We start from the raw sequence: 14,659 nt of genomic DNA on the forward strand, positions 1-14,659 counted from the left end.
CATGACTGTTTGCCTCTGTTGGGTATGTTGTTACTTGTAAGCAGTTCATTCAAAAAATACTCAAACTGAATAGTTTTTAGAGACAGACGGGGCTGTATCACGCTGATTCTGCTTTGCTCCATGGTTGTCGTGGAGACAAGAAACACTTGACAAAGGCGTGATCTACGGAGGTGTCAATCAAATGTGACCTGCCAAGCCCACATAGTCTGGAGGAATGATATTATCCTCAAAATGAGCTGTTTTGAACTAGGTTTTCTAGAAGTTGGGAACATATTTTCACTCAGATTTTTTATAAATACTTAATTAGAACCTCAACTTATATAATATGTGCATTCTTACTATTTCAAGCCACGTTTCCAGAGACTTTAAAGGCCACAAGTATATTTAAACCCTTTGAACTATGAGGAAATTGGTGCTGTTTTTTTTTTTTTTTTCAAAACATTAGAAAAAAGACAATGAGCAACTTGCTAAAAATTGCTCAAACTGCGAGAAGTTAGTTCAAAACTACTTTTTAAAAATCCTGGAAAAAATTTAAGCCTATTTATAGTAATGTCATAATTACATATTTAAATTGACGTTACAGAATTTTTTTATCACAATGTAAATTGTGATTTTTCAAATTTTTATCGATGAAGAAAATACATTTGTGGATTTTGTTGTTTGTGCAGCCATCTTACCGATAATTTCGCACCTGGTTTAAAGTGTATCTCTGAAAACCCCTTTTTTAGATTTCTTTATAACCCTCCATTCTGACAAGAATTTAGCCGCCTTCCCCTCAGTGTGAACATGCAAAATGGAGGAAAAGCGCTCTGTGCTAGGAGCCCTCTACATACCTGGTATACTAGCCCTGGCCACCAGCGCATGAATGTGTGTGTGTGATGGGTGAATGATGCTTGTGTTGTAAAGTGCTTTGGTGGTCACTATGAAAGCGCTATCCCATATAAATGCAGTCCATTTACCATGCAGGCAAAAACATTCAGAATATAGTATATCAGGAAAGAGAAGAAATAAAACTACATTTGTGTGGAAGAAATATTTCTATGTACTGTATTTTCTTTCATGTTTCAGTATCACAACCCGTCAGATTTATCAAACACAGACTAGATAGTAAACCCAGAACGTGTGGTTCTCTTACAGAAAGCTGGATGCTTTCATTTACGACGCTGCGGTGCTGAACTACATGGCGGGCCGAGACGACGGCTGTAAGCTGGTCACCATCGGCAGCGGTTACATCTTTGCCACCACAGGTTATGGTATCGCCCTGCAGAAAGGATCCTACTGGAAACGCCTGGTTGATCTCGCCATACTGGGCATCATAGGAGATGGTGAGGCGCTTGCACGCGTTCACATTCTGCTTCGTCTCAGTCACGCTGTTGAAGTTTGTGTCTCAGATGTTCCAGGCCTTTAGTGTTATTACAGTTGTGCCATTGCTCAGCTTTTCCTCCTTCCTCCCCCTCCCCCAACACTCTCCCTCTCTCCTCCCTCCCTCTGTCAGAAAGCTATCAGGGGCTAGTCTTAACACACCATTTCATCATCATTACTGTGTGTGTGTGTGCGTGTATCTGCGTGTGTGTGTGTGTGTGTGTGTTTGCGCGCGCGCCCACTGTGTCCTGTTATGTTTACTCCTCCAGATTGTTCTGTATAATAAGCTGTGAGATGGTGCGAATGGAAGAAAGAGAATGAGCCAGACAGAAATCAAACTGCTGAAACCACTAAAGCGCTTCGCTTCACACCCGGCCTTTTTATTCAGGGCAAACACCCGCGTGCGCATGCGACACCCAAACACACTCGGTCTGATAATAATTCCTCCCATCTTTCCTTATCATTCCATCACTATCAATTCTTCTCCCTCCTCCTACATCCCCTTTTTCACTCCACCTCCTGTCTCCTTTCCATTACCATCTATTTACCACTTCACTTCTCTTCCCTCCTCCCCTCTCCTCTCCATCTTTCCCCGTAATGATACGCCCGTTTTCCCACAACACCTTTGACACACATCCGCTCGCTCTCTTTTTCTCCCTCCCTCCTTATATTCCTTTTCTTTCATTCCTACCTGCTGCCATCTCAAACTTTCACTTTACCCTTCTCTCTTTCCAACAGGTGAGATGGAGGAGCTGGAGGCCCAGTGGCTGACTGGGATCTGCCACAATGAGAAAAATGAGGTCATGTCCAGTCAGCTGGACATAGACAATATGGCGGGAGTCTTCTACATGCTGGCCACAGCCATGGGTCTCTCTATCCTCACCTTCATCTCTGAGCACCTTTTCTACTGGAGGCTGAGATACTGCTTCACTGGTGTCTGCACTGGGAGGCCGGGTCTGCTCTTCACCATCAGCAGGGTGAGGAGGTGGAGATGTCTTCACAGCAGGAACTCAACCTGCATTTTGACAGCATGTCCAGGTTTTGTCCTCTCTCAGGGTTCCCGTGGATCCTTAAAAACTCTTTAAAGGCACTGAATTCAGTCATCTAAAATTTAAGGCCTTAATTGGTAATAAAAGTACTTAGATTAATCTTTCAAATGTCTTAAAAATGCTCAGACATGGGAAGCAGGATTTTATTAATCTTCTATTTCTGATTTTGCATTGTAAAATCTTAAAAAAGAAATTTGGAACATCTTTTTTTGTGAAATAACTTAAAAAAGTTAGAGACATAAAATCGTCAAGAAAACCAGCCAAAAATACCAGGTGTTTCCCACTTCAGTTGGCAAACCCAATGGATACATTAATGATAATGTAATATGCTTATAGTCTTCCATGTGTTCCACTGGGGGTTTTTTTTAACATTTGACATAAATAATTTAACTTTTTCACTGGACAAAAAAAAACATGTTTTATGTTACAATAAACATTTCAACAAAATTAAATTGTCCTTCTTTAATGTTGGATATTAGAACATTTGTCTTAAACTTCCTTCCTTGTGGCATTAAAAAAGTCTTAAAAAGTCTAAAATTTAATTTACCTTAAGCTGCAGGAACCTTTCTTTGCGTTTGAGTTTGTACCTTCAGATGTGTCCATGAATTTGCACTGTTGAACGCCGCTTGCTGATCAAACTCCATCCTCAAGAGTGCAGCAACTGATGAAGAGCATTGATTGGGACTGTTAGAAAGCACTGGTTGTTGCAATATCAATATCAGCACTCCAGATGGAAATTTCTTGTTAAGTTATTGATGTTCAAACAGCAAAGCCGACGTGCAGATTACTCCTAAAGAGTATGAAATAAAGAGAGGGCGTGCTAAACACAAAGAGAAAAAGCAAGAGAAACAAAACTTCACTGTGTTTGCAAATTGTCTCCATCCAGTTTCAGACTGAAGCAGAAAACTGACAGAAAAAAAAAAACCCTCACACATTATTGCGACTTTGAAGACAGCTGTCGAGCCTTTGTGGTGTTTAACAACATCAATTCAAACATCACACAGTAAATTACAAAAATGATTACTCTGCTGTCTCTCTTGTTGTGTGCAAAAATTGCATCTCAAACAAAGCAGGCTAATTTGCCTAATCTTCACGGTCCCTCAGATGCGCCGAAAAATGCAAACGGGGACGCAAAAACAGGACTTTTAGTTGCCTAAAATGTGTCTGAAACATGATTGTTTTAGTTAAGAGAAAATCTGTGGCTGTGTGTGTGTGTGCCTGTGTGTGTGTATTTGTGACTCATATGTCTGAAACACACAATATTTACGGTTAAATGCACAGAAGGTGTCTGGGTGTGTATGTGTGTGATAAAAGAGGAAAGAAGGGGATAGTGTGATTATAGAGTCCAGCTGAGGCAGAGATGAATTTATGGCTCCGCATGTGGACAGCATGGATAGAGGAATCAAACCGCTAAGAGGATGATGTGAACACACACTCATATAGACACACACACACACACACAAAGCTCTCTCCCCATCTCTCTCTCACCCACACACACACACACACACTAGTCTGGTCTAACAAAGTTAAAAATGGTAACATATGCAGGTGGAGGTGAGGTGAGGGACTGACTTGACCACACATAGGCAGACACACACACACCTAAATATACGCACACAAAATAGAAATGGGCACATCCAGACAGACCATTCTTTCATTATTCATATGTCATGTCTCTGTGTTAGGCAGGGCTTTTATTCCAGACGAGCAGCATTTCACACATTAAATGTTTTACAAAAAGAGTGCGATGTCTGTGTGTGTGTGTGTGTGTGTGTGTGTCGGTGTGTGTGTGTGTCGGTGTGTGCATGCCGTTAGAGCAGTGATGCTGGAGGTTAAGTGGCTCCAGGAAGAACATCTCCTTGCACTCAAAGGCCCCCTCCAGTGACATCATCACCTAAATTTAATTTTCTAGGCGCCTCTGAAAGCAGTTCATCTAAAAAAGTGGCGATTATCTCTCCCTGCCACATTACAAAACAAAATGAGGTTAAGGTTTGCAGTAAACGTACCGCAGAAAAGGATGCAGAGGTCTCCCTTAATTTACCGTGCAAGGAAATTAATCTTGTGCATGTTTGAACTTTTTTCTTGTGAAGTCATTGGGTTGGGAATTAACTCTTTTATTATCTCTGTTATCTCTCCCCTCCTTGTCCTCTCCTCTCCTCTCCTCTCCCCTCCTCTCCTCTCCTCTCAGGGTATATGGAGCTGTATCCATGGTGTTCATATAGACATGAAGAAAAAGAATCCTGAGCTGGACTTTAGTCCTCAAGCCAACATGCTGCATCTGCTCAAGTCTGCCAAGTCCATGGCTTTGTCTTCTCCCAAACGCAACACTGTTCTCTTGCAGCCCAGCATCCTAGATGTAATGACTGGAAAAGGTACCATAACTCACAGCTTATATTTAAAGGGACAATTCACCCCCAAATTAAAGATACATATTTTCCCTCCTACCTGTAGCGCTGTTTATCAATCTAGATTGTTTTGATGTGAGTTGCCAAACGTTGGAGATATCGGCCGTAGTGATGATGCTTACCAATTTGCTTTCTTACCGATATAACGGAACTAGTTGGCACTCAGATTGTGGTGCTCAAAGCACCAAAAAGATACAAAACTAAACAGCAATGTCTCTTTCCAAAAGTCATGACCCAGTTACTAAAGATAATCCACACCAAAGAAGACCCAGCAACCATCACAGTGCAGAAGGATGCATCACGGGTGAGAGGCTCGAGCTCATGACAGTATAAGATTTAGACATTAATGGTGCCCCCCTCGGCTCGGCTGTAACCATAGACTGTATAAAATAATGGAAGAAGCTACCATGATGTCACCCACTAATTTGTAGACTCTTGTTAAAGCCTCAGAATTTCGGCCATCGCCATCTTGGCTTTTTGGAACCAGAAGTTGCAATGTTTGGTCAAGAGGCTGAAGCTGGCTGGAGCCTTACTAAAATGTTAACAGGTGAATCATATAATTTGTCATGAACAGGGAAATTAGCTATTGTGACCAAAACCTTTTTTGTGCCATGCTTTGTGTTTATTTCTGATGTAAAGCTTGACATTTTGACATGTGGATTGACTCGCTTCCGGCGCCAGCCCCACGTGGCCATAAGAGGAACTACAGTTGTCACGCTGGCTTTATTTTTTAGCCCTGGAGGTTGTCACTTGTCTATAACATGAGCTAGCTCTGTGGTGTAAGCTGAGCTAGCAGCAGATGCACGCGTCTTTCTGTGATGTGATACAGTTGGCAGCTTAAGTTTGGAAGAAAGAAAATAATTTCTACATGAAACTGCTCACAGTGGATTATCTTGAGTAACTTCAGTATGATTTCTGAGAAGAGACATTGCTATTGAGTTTTTCAAATGTAATTTTTTTGACTCTTTGAGCTTCACAAGCCAAATGCCATCTAGTTCCATTATATTGGAGAAAATGGCAGGCTTATCTACAGCTGGTATTTTCAACGCTTGACAACCTGCACCAAACCAATCTAGATTGGTAAATAGCTCTCCAGGTAATAGGAAAAATATGTATATTTGATTTTGGGGTGAACTGTCCTTTTAACACGATATTTGTACTGTATATTTTACCTCCTCTCAGAGCAGGTAAACACAGCACCTATGATGACATTGCTTTCACGTACAAAGGTTACTTTGCCTTTTCTATACAGCTTATGTATGCAGATTTAAAGGTGACTCTTTTCACCTTGTTGTGGACTCCGACTGTAATCGAACTGACCGTCATCTATAAGCTCGCTTCATGATTAGAAACACATTAGACGGCACACACAGCGTGCCAGGGCAGGAGATAATGTATCAGCTAACTGGCTGAGCATCCATCCAAACATCCATCTATTGTATCTGCTGTCTGAGGTGCATCTCTCCTTGTCTCCTAGGTAACTCACTCCATAGTCTGCCCCCGAAGGGTCCTGGTCTCTATAGCAACGCTGCTGGTCCGCACAGTTTCTTGTCATTGTCCGGACGACACAAAAACCTCCTTAACAATGCTGCACCATTTCCAGTGCAACCAAAAGCCCCTCCTCTTCAGACCAGCCCCAACAAGCCTCAGCTGTCAATCACCAACGACAACGGCAAGACCCGCCTCGCCGGGCCGGGCCTCGCTGCTGTTCCACAGGGCTCCAAACCTCGAGCCCTGTGGAAGAAAAGTGTGGAGACATTGAAGACCCAGCCGTCTGTCGTATCCCCCGGCCCGAGCCCCACCCCAGCATCTGGACCTGGACCTCCACCGATGAAGAGCCAGCGGTACCTGCCTGAAGAGCCGCCCCACTCTGACATCTCAGAGTGCTCCAGCCGGCCGCCATCACACAAAGATTCTGATTCCATGGCGGCGAGGGGCGGATTCAAGCCGATCAATCAGCTGAGGAAGAGGGGAGGGGGAGGAGGAGGTGGTGGAGGAGGAGGAGGAGGAGGAGGAGGAGGGGAGGTGGTGGAGGCGGAGGGTCCAAGATCTACTCCATTGACTCAGACCAGGCCAGTCTCCAGTCGGCTCCCCCCTACCAGCGAGACAGCCAGGGGGGAGGTGACGACAACAGTTACCCCCCTGACCTGTTTCCACCTAACAGCACATACTCACACACTCACTCGCTCTCCCACCAGACGGACGCACCCATTTTGCAGCTGAGTGCCACCCTGCTGCACCACAGTCACAGCGCAGAGGCCGACCTGCACTCCCTGAAGGACAAGAAATACAGCACCTACACACACAGCAGGTAGAAAACGAACACCACGACTGTGTTTAAGTGCTTTTACTGTTTTTTGTGTGTGTGTGCGTGTGTGTGTGTGTATAATCAGCATCATCCTCTCTCCTTGCAGTGTGAAGGACAAAGCTGGAGGTTCGTTCGATGCTCCGGGTGCAGGACAGGGAACGCAAAGCGCCAGGCCCGGCCACTGTCGCTCCTGCCTCACCAAGCTGAGCGGCTACTCTGGCCTTTACACCGTCCGCTCGCCGCAGGCTCGCTGCGACGCCTGCGCCCACCTGGGAAACCTGTACGACATCAGCGAAGACCACCTGCACTCGCACTACACCCACACACACACTCACCCACACAGCGGGGACATGTTTACACACTACCTTCCCCAGAGCGAGCTGGGCATGGTGGGCGAAGGGGACGGGCTAGTCAGCCACTTCGAGCCCTCCCCTTCCTCTCCGTCTCCTCTCCCCACCCCCTCGTCGGCCCAGCACCTTCAGCTGAGTCGTCAGCACTCCTACGAGAACGTGCTTCCGGACGGCGTTCCTGAGCGGCAGACGCAGCTGCACACCCACCTGCGGGGGCTGAGCCTGCCTGACAGAGATAGGGATAGAGAGCTGACCCTGGACGAGGGCGCCTATGCTAATGTTCTCACAATGCGCTCTGATCGTCCGTTTAGCAGCCGCAGCCCGCCTTCTCCGTCGCCCTCCCACCACCACAGTCTGGACGCGCCTATGCCCCTCCCCCGACGCTCAAAAAGCCTCTTCCCCGACCGCCCGTCCCACAACCCTTTCCTCCAGTCAGCTCCTGGCACAACACAACGAGATCCCTCCCCGCAGGCTGTCACACGCATGCCGCAGAGAAGTTCTGCCCACGAGCTCTATAAGCAGCGAATGCCTCTGTCGCTTACCCTCGGCAACCATGGCAACCATCACAGCAACCAGCATGGTGGCCTTGTTGACCAACAGGTGTTCTACCCTCAGCAGGAGCCCCCCGTGGTGGCCTACATGGTCCCGCCGGCCGCCTCTCAGCCAATGAGCTATGTGACAGCGCCGCGAGCCTCGAGCGCAGGCGGCAACAGGCCCCGGCTCTACCGCCGCATGCCCAGCATCGAGTCTGACGTCTGAGAGTCACACGCAACACACTTACTCTCACCGAAACATACTAACACACACGCATGCAAGACAGAGGTGTGTGTGACCGGACCAGGCAGCTCTGATTCTAAGCACATACACAGAAAAACACACACGCACACGCAGACACACACGCAGGTGGAAGACGGGAAGGTCTGCTCCGGACTAAAAGGTTAATGGTGATGCCGAGTAAATAAATCATTGTTTCTTTATCACACCCTCTATAGGGCAGGGTTGGGGCCACAGGGACACCTGGAGGCACAATACGAGATAAAGAGTGTGTGTGAGTGTCAGTGTGTGTACTAGCCTCAAGCTGTGGGCACCGAGGCACAAACTGACAGTACGTCTGACAAGACAGATCGAATTCCCGGTGGAATGAGCGGGACACTGTACACGGAGTCTAACGCCAACAGTGGGATGTGACGGCAGATGTGTTTGGAAGACGAGCCGACTTGTCCCGCCCTCTCACCAGCCTCTTGGAGATGAAGGGGACCCACCGAAGAAACCCCTTTCTATCTGAGATTACACACACGCGCACACACACACACAATTCAGCTTAACACACCCGCCCCTCTCCAGGACTCTCCTGTTGCACTATGATTTCTACAGTCAACCCGTATGTTGTCTGAGCCTCCAAACTGCACTGCCAGCATGGCTTAAAGAGTAGTAAACTACACTAGAGTAATCTTGACTTGAATGGAGAATCTCTATCTTTGTAATAGACTAGACCGGGTGGCGGGCGGCTGGTCAGGACGCAGGTCCGAGAATCAGCTCCTGCACGCAGATGTACAAGCACTCGAACACACACACGCACACTGTGTTTGTATTTACAGGAGGGGAGACTTAAAAACTACCGACTGTTCGTTATCGTTGATGTCAGTTAATTGAACATTCCAAAAAGTGGACCAAACGTGGCCGCCAGTAAAAGCCTATCAGGACGAGAGTGTGTGTTCTAGTGTTTCTAGATCTAGAGACAAACAGTATAGCATCCTTGCTTCCTCTCTTAGCTAGCCTTCAGGTCATACTGCATGCTTCCTACTGCCCTGTGTTACAGTTAAACTCCTATACAGGGTCATATATGCACACACACGCACACACATATATGCACACACACGCACACGCACATACGCAGTAGTCTAGGATAGTAGTTTAGGGTGGGTGTGTGTGTCGAAGCTACGAGATAGCTTCTCTTTGTGCACTTTGTAGATTTTATACCCTGCCACCTAACACAAGACGTTTGACCAAAAACACTTTTATACTGAAAAATATGAATATTCTCAATCATTCGCTGGATAGATGTTTTCTTTTCTCTTATTTCTCTTTGACATTGGGTTTTAGGGCACCGTTAAGTTTCCATTGTGAGGTCAGAAGTTTTACAGTGTTAGATAATGGGTACAGCATCATACAGTATACACAACAACGACTCTTAATCTTTCTCTTCTTATTTTTTAAACTGTGCTCATCCCTCCTTCTAGCCTTCCCTTCTTCCTTCATCCGCTTTTGTTTCTTAATTACTCCTTTGTCTTTTTCTGCCTTCCTTGCTTCCTTCTATTATAGAGTAGATTGAGTATCAGAAGAATAAAGTTCAGTCGTGGTGTTTAAAACTCAACATATCGTTGGAGATCACTTTATATCAGTAGTCGTAAGAATTCTTCAAATTCAACACCGGCTCTCTCGTAGGATTCAGTGCTGTTTTTTTTTCCTAATAGGTTTTTATGTTGAACAAAAAGAACTCGAGGCCCTTTCTTTTTTTTTCTTTTTTCTTTTTTTTAAATAAATGGTTCCGTAGTGAATTTAGAGGCTGAGTGCATCACTGTTGCAGATTTACTCATCAAATTAATACTCCTGGACGAGCGTCAGAGCGGCTGGTACTTGTGTGGCTCTCTGTTGGCGAGAACACGGCGCTGTGTTTCAGCACAGAGAGTCACGTGGCAAAGCAGAGAGTTTGCAAAGTGACTCGTTACAGAGGCAACACGCACACACACACACACACACACACACACTCGACGAGCTGGCAATGTGTGTATGAGTGTTCTAGAAATCCATAATCTACTGAGTAAGGGCATTGATTTTTGAGCACAAGGATTTTGATGGAAAAAAGACTTGATATCCCATTAGCTGAACATCTGTCTCTATTCTCTTTCATTCTATTCTCTCTCGCTCTCTCTCTCACACACACACACACACACACACACACACACACACACACATATATCTATATATATTGGCTGCAAAGAACGCAAGACAGTCTGATCAAAAAAACGCACCTTTTGAACGGTGAGTGCTGCCCCATTTTTTTGGTAATCTTAACAGGTTTGGTGTGTGAGTTATATGCACAATATCAGGTTGCAATATTATACTTCTGTACAGAGAAATCTTTGTTTTAAATGTTAGAAACTGATTTCATTTGTTTGATTTGAATGGTATTAAGTGTTGAATTCATTTCAATAACAATGTGGCTTTTAATTCTGCTTCTTTAAGAGAAAAAAAAAAGACTGGCATGTTTTTTAGATTCTTGTGTGCTTTATTTTTTTCTCCTCTGGTGTGTTGTTGGTTGGGACCTCACTGTACAGTCCTCACTGCTGGGTTAACGGACTAGTTAACTACCCCCGCTCGGCTAACCAGTTAACTAGCGACGCGTAGCTGGGTCTCTCATCTGAATCACACTCAATGAATAATGATAGTCCAGCCTGTGTGGTTAATACGAACCCCCTCCCACCCACATAGTTCTCTTCCACTACGAGTCTGTGCTGTTTCACCTCTGAGTGTGAGCGAACGAGCATGTGTGCGTGTGTGTGCGTGTGTGTGTGTGTGTGTTTTACACAGTGCAGGCATTTATATAAGACAGAGGATTAAATGTGTATCAAGAGGTTGTTTGTGGTGTGTGTGCGTGTGTGTGTGTTTGCGTGTGTGTGTGTGTATACTTTTCTGTACTCTCTTCGGTTCGTCCCACACATAACATTTGACCCGGCTCTTACTCATATAACACAAATACAGTTTCAAACACACACTCAAACACACACATGTTGCGTCTGTACTGTCGTGGTTAAGAGAGCGTGTAGAATGAGTTTTGTTCGTCCACCATCACAAAAATTTTTACACCAACCTTTTGTTTGATTTTTTTGATTTTTTAAATTGCATGACGTGCTTGTGTTTCTGGTGGTACCTATTTTGCTGCAACACCTGAGTTCTCCCTGAGTTGACCTACTGAGGCTGCACGCACCAACATTCCCCTCCACCCTGGTTAGTGCGCCACATATGACTGGAGCCCCGGAGGCTTAAACACGACTCCCAACATGCGATGTCACCAGTATGGCACCCGGCTGGCTACTGCACAACGCCAGCCGCCGTCGAGGAACATGTGGATATATTTCCAGGGTTAGCATGGTTCTTAGTTTGGTCCACATATTATTCAGTACGGGGTGGAAGGGGTTCATTGGTGCGCAGTCCTCCGGGTCTCCCTGCCGTGTATCTCACTTGTGTATAAGTTCAGGGGTTTCTAAGCTATTAGTTGTGTTGTAAATACTACCTTGTCACTGAGTACCTCTGTACAATCTGTAAATAAGTAAAGGTTACATTTTTCTACATGTGTGGGTCTTGTTGATCAATCTTTTAATCTGTCTATCTATTGTGTTGCTAAGCTATTAATGGCTCGTAACGGTTTATTTCTAACCGTTTATTTATGCCCCATAGATCAGTTATAAGTCATTAGAGGATAGAACACAAAACTTAAACCAGGAGACCTTTGTTGAACAAACAAACCACAAATTGCATCTATATGATAATCAGAGGGTATCTATGATTCAGAGGTTGTCTGCACACAGCTCTCAACATGGAGATGGCCGAGTCAGCGGCTTGCATCTAACAGTGCTAAACAAGCCCCCAGGATGTGCGCCAGGCTCTGATGCAAATTTTACATAGTGGACAAAGGTGGAATTACACTGTCTGGGTCGGTCACGTGATGCCCACTGGCCCAGAAAGACTTTCCCCATTGACTTACATCAACAAAGAGACATCTGTAAATCAGTAAATAATTTTTTGTGAGCGTCAAAATCCCCACGAAACGACTCATTTCACTATCTAGATTTAAGACATCCAATTCGATAACATCTGGAGAGTCTAGAAGAGCCGCAAGATTAAAAAAATTTTTTAGCTAGCGAGGCGCTAATTCAGAAGTCAGTCACTCTGCCAGCAGAAGTTACCTGATCGGGCACATTTGGCCGCGCTCGTCCGTGCTCGGCTGCCATGGGTCTCTATGGACCAGGTGATGTGCCCAGAGAGCACCCCGAAAAAGAGCTTTTTCTGTTTCATGAGTAGCTCTCATAGGAATGAACGAGGTCCCGCTTCCAGCACTGTATCTAGATTTTTCTCTTGTACATCCATGGTGCTAACAATGTTAACAACAGCAGCAGTGCTGACAGAGTTAATGGTGTAAACCAGGCCCCCAGTGGTCACTGGTGGTATTGCAGCAAAAAATATCCCCTCTGGCCAAAAAAGCATTTTCCCACGATTGACCACCAATATTAAAGAGATGTCTGGAAAATAGCTTCATATTTTCTGCACAGACAATAGAGTGATATCAATCTTCTCATCTAACTCTACATGTAGGCAAGTGCATTTACCAAAAATGTTAAACTATCCCTTTGATGACTTCTTACCCTTTGTAACCGCAGACCTGGAGGCTCATTAGAAAGTGGGGACACTGTGGGTTTCTCACTTTCAGATAAGTTGTTAGGGATGCTCTGCAGCTCCTTTTAAAAACTAGTTAACCTGTCAAAACTGTAATTAAAGATGATTAATTTCCAAAAAGATCAAGCAAGTTATGTGGGAGGATACACACCAGACCGTGACTCAAGATTATTTGGTCAGACGACTTTTTATAAGGTCCAGGGAAATTAACTTTCAACTTTTGGGTTGCCTTAATTAATGATGGCATGACTGTAAACTTAATGGCTCATTAGAAAGTCTGTATGTCAGAGGTTTCTCACTTTCTAATAAGCTATCATGTCTGCAGTTAATAAGTTGGGGTAATAAGTTGTTAATGAATGAATTTTGGTCCGTAGTGTTTTTAGGGACAACATTATGGGTTCTGTTGCTCGGTCCACTGCTTTGGGCCACACTGAAATATTTCAACAACTATTTGATGGATTACCGTGAAATTTTATACAGATATTTATGTCGCAGAGGATGAAGCCTAACGACTTTGGTTATCGCTGAACTTTTAGTGTCATCATTATCAGAAAAAATTCAATTTGTCCCCACTTGCAGAACTAATGACATTTCACCAGCCTCAGTTGTACTTTGTGTTTTGTGCCAAGTAGGGAATGGTAGCATGCTAAAATACTATGCTAAGATTGTTAACATTTTGAGCAATATACCTGCTAAATATAGGCATGCTACACCAAAAACATACTAAGCAGTTAAGTACAGCTTGCTGCAATAATTTCATCTTTCTGCAGACAGAAGGAGTGTTCAAGTGTTTCAGGTGTGAAGAAATTCTTCGTAATATAGGTCTGTTATTCTCTGGCAGGTCCCATTGAAGTGTGCCAGGCTTTAAAGTAAATGTAAGGCGTTAACGTGCTGTAGTGGCAAAAATATGAACCCACAACTCCCGAGTCCTTCACATGATGCCACACGGTCCAAAGAGATTTTTTTTTTCCATAGACTTGCACTGGGAAAGAGGAATCTGTAATTTAGTGGATAATGATTTTATCTTTACAGCCCTTACAAAATGACTTTGATATATTCAATCCAACCGAAAATATGTGGAAAGTAGAAGAGCTCAAAAGATTATAGGCTATTATTTTATCCCCATTCAAGTTAGCAGAGTGCTAAGTCAGACGTAGCCAGCTCGACCAGCAGAAGTCTCTGTTGCGCCTGCTTTATGGGCTCAATGCAGAAGCAATGTCGATCATCTGTGTAATTTTTATACGCAACAATTAAATGCATCTGGCTTCATGCACTACTGAACAACTTTCGGCAAAATTAATGTGGCCCCTCTTCCAAGGTTATATCCTGGTCTCCTAATACATTCATGTTCTTGCCTCAACATTGTCTCTAACTTTTAGTTTGGCCACACTTTGCCACAGCTCGAAGCGCCCCCGGCAGCTTTTTGTTGGAATTGCACATTAGCTTGCAGCAGGCAACACCTCAGTGACACTTTGTGTGTTTACAGCATTAATGGTGTCATTGTGAAGCTGTTAGTAGTTGCTGATGTTGGCATTTAGCTCAAAATTTTGCAGTGCCTGAGTGAGGCCTCACAGAGCGCTAGCATGTTTGTCGACTTGAGAAGTGGTGAAAGTGGAGGTGATCTGATTAGAGCACTAGCTGAAGAAATGAAGCAGGGTATTCTGTAGAAGGATTAACAAAATTTGAAGTGATTTTCCACAACCTGGTAACCCAGAAGTTATTTAGTCAATG

At 44.5% G+C, this 14,659-nt stretch overlaps 1 protein-coding gene across 1 annotated transcript in view; it reads left to right on the top strand.

Moving 5' to 3' along the window:
* The window catches only part of grin2ab (glutamate receptor, ionotropic, N-methyl D-aspartate 2A, b), a 124,860-nt gene extending 113,034 nt beyond the window's left edge, over window positions 1-11,826 (top strand). The window contains exons 16-21 of the mRNA XM_088075827.1: window positions 1,138-1,325; window positions 2,101-2,339; window positions 4,600-4,783; window positions 6,294-6,803; window positions 6,851-7,127; window positions 7,231-11,826. Coding sequence (XP_087931953.1) covers window positions 1,138-1,325; window positions 2,101-2,339; window positions 4,600-4,783; window positions 6,294-6,803; window positions 6,851-7,127; window positions 7,231-8,233 — 2,401 coding nt within the window. The 3' untranslated portion in view covers window positions 8,234-11,826. The remainder of the gene's footprint in view (window positions 1-1,137; window positions 1,326-2,100; window positions 2,340-4,599; window positions 4,784-6,293; window positions 6,804-6,850; window positions 7,128-7,230) is intronic.
* The last annotated feature ends 2,833 nt before the right edge of the window (window positions 11,827-14,659 follow it).

The sequence above is a fragment of the Plectropomus leopardus genome, chromosome 3 (genome assembly GCF_026936395.1).
Source record: "Plectropomus leopardus strain MGB_pleo_1.0 chromosome 3, ASM2693639v1, whole genome shotgun sequence".
Lineage (NCBI taxonomy): Eukaryota > Metazoa > Chordata > Actinopteri > Perciformes > Serranidae > Plectropomus > Plectropomus leopardus.